The 6222-nt window shown below is 32.3% G+C and overlaps 1 protein-coding gene across 1 annotated transcript in view; it reads left to right on the top strand.

Moving 5' to 3' along the window:
- Window positions 1–6222, top strand: part of LOC102674178 (venom dipeptidyl peptidase 4-like) — a 248884-nt gene that overhangs the window by 112315 nt on the left and 130347 nt on the right. Inside the window, exon 7 of the mRNA XM_006619725.2 lies at window positions 2922–2974. Within this exon, the coding sequence (XP_006619788.2) occupies window positions 2922–2974 (53 nt within the window). The remainder of the gene's footprint in view (window positions 1–2921; window positions 2975–6222) is intronic.

The following is a 6222-nucleotide window of genomic DNA, read 5'->3' as shown; positions in this document are numbered from 1 at the left end:
TTTCTTTTTTTTTTTTTGGAGTCGATTTTATGCCTCCGCTTTATCAGGTCGTGATACGCGAGATCCTGTCTCGAAAGAGTTAATGGGTGGAGAGAGGGTGTCATGAATCCTTTCGTATCGTTGCACGCTGTCGATGCAATGTGTTTCGATGCTGTATCTCGCTGCGTCCCGCTCGGATTATTTATATCAATCCGCTTGTCTTTCGTTGAATTTCTAAAAAATATCTTTTCTCGAATCACGCGGATTCATCCATCTTCGTTTATCTAAAATTCATAATTTTATATATTTATTTGATCGTTTTTATCCCTCGTAAATTTAATATGAAAAATTTTATTGGAAATATTAGACACATATATTTAATAATTCGACAGTCGGTGTATCATTATACGTGTAATTATATGTCTTTTAATACGTGTTCATAAGCACGAACTACGATACTTATCTTATCTTTATAGATTCTTATCTTCGAGTAATGGCGGGTTTAAAATGAAATAAAAATGTTGATAATTAAAAACTGAACTTTTGCTAGCAAAGTTCGTAATTATCAATATTTTTCCTTTCATATTTTAATATTATAATTAAACTCATTTTAATTAAAGACTTTTTTTTAATCTTTTTTAATGTCGACGATCGGAAAGGCTGGTATTACGAACGAACTTTTATAAACGATATTTCGATTTTTAAGGAATTAATAAATTTTATAAATACATTATTATTTTTCTTTTTCTTCTAATGATCGATCGATCATCAGTTCAATTCCATTAGAATTTAACTTAAACACCCTTCCTCTAATCGAGTTGTGAATAATTGCCTTCCCTCGAGGGGGGGGGGGGGGGGAAAGATTTGTGAAAAGAGATCTCAACGCCTACAAACCGGGGTATTAGAATTTCGTTTTTCTTTCAAACGATAATTCACAACGATAAGATGTCGGAAACAGAGGGTTTAAACGGGCGTTTGACCCGTCACGCTATACGAAAGCGCGAAAACGAACACGCGGAGGAAACAACCGGGTTTGCCATTATTGCATCGTGTTGTGGAAGTCGATAGGAAAGTTGCATTTGAATATCCGGCGAAAGATGAATTATAGCGCGCGATAAAGGTATTCGCACTGGCTGCGAAACATAAGGGAGGAACACGACCACCATAACCGCTTATATTCCTAGAGATAAGCGATATTGTCGAGATCTCAGAAACTGCGAAATTGCCATTTTTTCTCTTTTTGGAGGAGGAAGGCAAAACGCACATTAAGAAAAATATTAGAAATATTTAAATATTTTTAACGAATAAATAGTATAATTTGAGTATAATAATATAAATTTAAGTCTGAGTTATTTTAACCTACTAAATTAGAATTTAAAATCAGTGTTAAAAGTAGAGAATATAAAAATTTTTTTCTTATCGAATATCAACTTAAAAATGTTGATTTGTCAAAGTAATTTATATTTATATTTATATTATGTGATTCTCAGTATTAAAGAATTATTTCGATGTCTGAATAATCAGTAAATATTATATGCATATTTCAAGAAATTTTTTTGACAGATTCAGAGTCACCATGATATCCGTATATCATACATTACATTTTACATGCATGTAAATATAACGTTTCTCTATTTTATGTCCATCTACTTGTAAATATATTTTTCGTGTATTTTATTATCTTTCATTTTTTCGTATTCCTTTTAGTCATTGAACTTTTCTTATTATATATATATTATTAACCTTGATGCCAAAAATAGATTGAATTTTGTTATATTATATATGAATTATTATTGAATTACTATAATTATACATAACATTAATATGATATATATATATATACAAAATATTATTTCTTTATAAAATTATTATTTATCTCTACTGTTCCTGTTCTTTATTCTACTTTTAATCCCGCATATAGAAAAGATATTAATACACAGGAATGGATATTCCGACAATACAATACAATTCACGTCCTCGAAATGATATATATTTCAAACGAAATTTAGATTTGTTTTAAAATTTCCCCGGGATAAAGTATAATTAATTCTCGTAGCTTTCATTCAAAATTGAAAATTATGATTACGTTGCGGTCTCTTGTTTCCGTTTCGTAATTAGCACCGGTACATTATAAAACGCGTTATCGTTATGGCACACCCTAGCGAGATAGTCGGCGCTCCACGATGAATGGTTTCAAATAAATTTCATAGAGAAAGATTCGTTATTCCGAAATACGATATCGAGATAAAAAAGAAAAAAAAAAAAAAATTACTAAAATCTAATTTTTCGAATGGATTAATTCACAATGTACAAAGAAATATACATCGAAAATGATAAAAAATATTACAAAATTCATTTCTTTACGTAATATTTAATAACAATATCAAACCATAAATAAAATAAAACATTTTTATTACTCCTTATTATCCTATTCACAGTCACTTTTATTTACACTCATCATAACATATTTTCATTCCTATTATCCTTTTAAATTTCTCTCTCCTCCTCAAACACACACAAAAAAAAAAAAAAAAGAGAAAAGAAGTCTCGCATGATGCGAGACTTGCACCTTTTCCGTCAGCTTTAATTCGACTTTGCACAGACCATCCCCCGGGATGCAATTTGCTATCTCTCGAACGTGAGATTCACCACCACGATTCAGCGTGCAACGGAGGGGAGGGGAGGGGAGAGGGGGCGTATTAAACGAAGAGTCGGGAGAAAGAAAGACACGCAAAAAGGGGGAAAAAAAAAAAAAAGAAAAAAAGAAAATGACGACGAGCAAACGACAGCGGAGTCGCGATAAGCCCCGGGACATTTATTTAACCCTTAAAAAAAGCTTGGGGGGGACCGATTTCCCCCCCCCCCCTCCCCTCCCTCGCTCAATTTCTCCCACGCCAGACTCGGCCAATAAACATTCTCCGTTGCTCTTCTTTCTGTTGCAGCTCTATCGACACACGTACCTGGCCAACTACAAGATCGTGAACCTGGACACCTTGTAAGTAAACCGTGTGAGTCCCGTTTAATCAATGTCGTCGAAAATTAATTTAACTAAGGCGCAATATCCATCAAAAACGTTGATCAAAAACGGTCTTCTTTGCAATGAAAATTTTTCATTCCCCCAAATCACGCTTCTTAATTATACGCGTAATAAATAATAAATAAAACGCGTTCTTAATAAAACGCGTAATCTGAAAAAGAGGCCGAATATATCTTCTTCCTTTCTCTCGAAACGATGTTCCGTCGCGAGACGTTAATAAACGCGCTTGGTATCGCGATTAGACTCAACGCGCCACGGTTACTCGGCTTGCCACTCTCCTTGCTTCTAATCGCGCTCGTTCGCCCGTTACGAATCCCTCCTCTCTTGGAGATATTCCTTCGCACCTCTGTCCGCTACACACGACTTGGCTTGGACGCACAATCAAAGCGGGATTATGCACGGAATAACTGGTGTATTAACCTCCAGAGATCCTCTATCTCGAGGATGTATCAAGGAAAAGGATATATAAGGGTTATATTCGTAGTTAGAGATTATCGTGTTATTAAATATACGATAGTGATATAGTAGATTGTTGTAAATATGGAACGAGACGATTGTAGAAATTTTGAGTAAAGATATAATGAAATCGCGTTTTCGATTGATGTAATTTCGATCGTAATTTTATCATTTTATTATTAACTATTATAATTATTCAGATATATTTATTTTAACATTGTAGATACAAGTTTATAATGGATATATATAAATTCGTGTAAGATAATTTCGATAATATTACTTGTAATTTGAGAGTAGAATTTGAAATGTAAGATCTTTTGTTGCGAGGAAATATAAAAAAATATCAAAATCGATTAGAGATCCCTCTCTGAAGTGGGGGAATCAGAAACGAGATTCCCTTGGGGCATATGAATCAGTATACATCAAAGATCGCCTATTACCAAATGTCTTGATATTGAGAAGTCGAAACGATTTATATCCTTCTTGAAACGTGGATATTGGTCTAAGAGATTGAATAAGAGGCATTTTGTGAAAAGATAAAAATAAAACAATTTTTAGAATTTTTATAATATGCCGTTAAAAATCGTGGAGATCGATGAGTCAAATAGCTAATCTATTGAGTTTATTAAAATTTATTTGTAAATATTAAACTTGCAATAAACGTGGAATTTTATTTATTAAATTTTCAGTTGTATCAATATTTTTACTGATAAAAATTAAAATCGTATATGAATTTCTTTCTATTTTTTTATCGAGGTGGAACTAAAATTAATACATGTCAGATCATTTTTCTTTTATATCAAGTAAACGCAAAATAAAATATAAGCAAAATTCCCAACTTTATCAATAAAAGTCAAAAATAATCGATCTACGTTTCTTACACAAATCTCAACACGTCACACAATTTCCCTCGTATAATTTTCTCTTTCCCTATTTCCAACGAATTTGCTATTTAAAACGATTAGAATATCGATCATCCTCGACTTAAAGATATCAAATTTATCCAAGTACATTATATATCGCAATACGTAACAACCTAATAATAACACCAATCACAAACCCCCTAGCACTTCACTTTCAGAAGAAGCAACTAATTAATCGGAAATACCGTTCAACGGTTCATCTTAGAAACAGTACACAGAGGTTTGCCCGCGGTGAATACCAATTCTCGGTGGATTATCCGGTTGGCAAACGACGTTAGTCCGGAAGCTGACGAAAAGCCACGGAAGCCTTCCATAAAGTTTCGAACGAAAAGGGCACGAAAGTTGCGGGGAAACGTAACAACCAATATTGTTCGAAAAGGTTGGAGAGGATCCGAAACGATTTCGAAAACGGGCACGGAACTTTTTTCACGCCATCGCTGCTCGAAAACTTCTGCTCTTCAAACTCAGGTTATATAGTTGTGCTATATAACGTCTTTCGAACCGGAGCATCGTCCATCGCGTCCAACGTTCGTAAAAAACTGCCTGTTTTTGCCACGGTTATTCTTTAATGACTTTATTCTTTAATGTAACGGTTATCCAAGCGCCGCGCATTGCGTAATTCGTGTAACACTTTGCCTCTCCACCTCTAAATATGACAACTGCGCAACTGGAGCGTGCAACGATTATACTTACAAGTGTGGGGAAAGGTGTGCGGTTGTGGAGGTATCGGTTATAAACGTCGATAAGGCTAGGTAATCGTTTGGTACGGGTATGGGTAATGTAATTGAATCGCGATTGTGGCTGCAATAAGGTATTAGTTAATTGGTTATTTACAATATTATTTGCGAGAGGAAAAATTGAAAAAAGGAATGAATTTCGTATTTGCAAGAATAATGAATAAAAGTGAACAGCCTGTGATCATGATAATAATAATATTTAGAATTTCTTTTATATAAAGCGCATTGGTGCACAGTTGCAAAATACAATTGGATTTCTTTTAAATGTGGAACTGTATAATTTTTTTACACGAATTGATTTTTTGTTTTTATCATTTTACGTATAAAGGTAAAACTCAATATTTTTAGTGATAATATTTTAATTAAAATTTCTTTACAAAAAATTTACAACAAATATTTACACTCTAAATATTTTTTTTTTTTATTTTCCCTTTATTGTTTTTTTTTTCATTATATCGTTTAATCGATTGATACGTGAAAAATTTTATTTCACCCGTAGAGTTCGGAGATTGTTCGAATAAATTTTATTTTAGAGAAAATGCAATAAAAAAAGATCGGAGAATCTAAATCAGACGAACGAAGTGGGCAAGATGTGTGGTTGTGAGTGCCGAACCATTTTTCTTCATACGATAGGATAAAAATATGATAAGAAACAGTTTCTTGCCATCCATGCATTACAAGTGCACCGTTTTTTATGAGATTTTTTAAAAATAAAATTTATTCGCAACTTTTAATCTCTAAAAAAAAATATGGATAAATTAAAAGAAACGAGTATTATAGCTGAACAAATTAAAAAAAGAATCAGAACACATTTATCTTCTAAACAAAGATTAAAATATCTTGAAAAGTATCGAATTTTCATTGAGCTTTTCAATGAATCATTATACGTAAAATGACACGAAAAATTCTTAACAATTTATATAAAAAAATTATAAAATTACGTTTAAAAAAATAAAATTGTATTTTGCAATTTTTAAAAACTTTGTACAGTAGTGTGTTAAAGAATATTAAGCTGTATAATATTCTAATTTTTTTTTTTTAATTTATTAACAGAATCACAGTCTGTTGGAGTTAATACACCATATAGTTA

The sequence above is a fragment of the Apis dorsata genome, unplaced genomic scaffold, assembly GCF_000469605.1.
Source record: "Apis dorsata unplaced genomic scaffold, Apis dorsata 1.3 scaffold_434, whole genome shotgun sequence".
NCBI lineage: Eukaryota > Metazoa > Arthropoda > Insecta > Hymenoptera > Apidae > Apis > Apis dorsata.
Note: the sequence above shows the minus strand (reverse complement) of the source record. Positions and strands in the feature narration are given on the sequence as shown.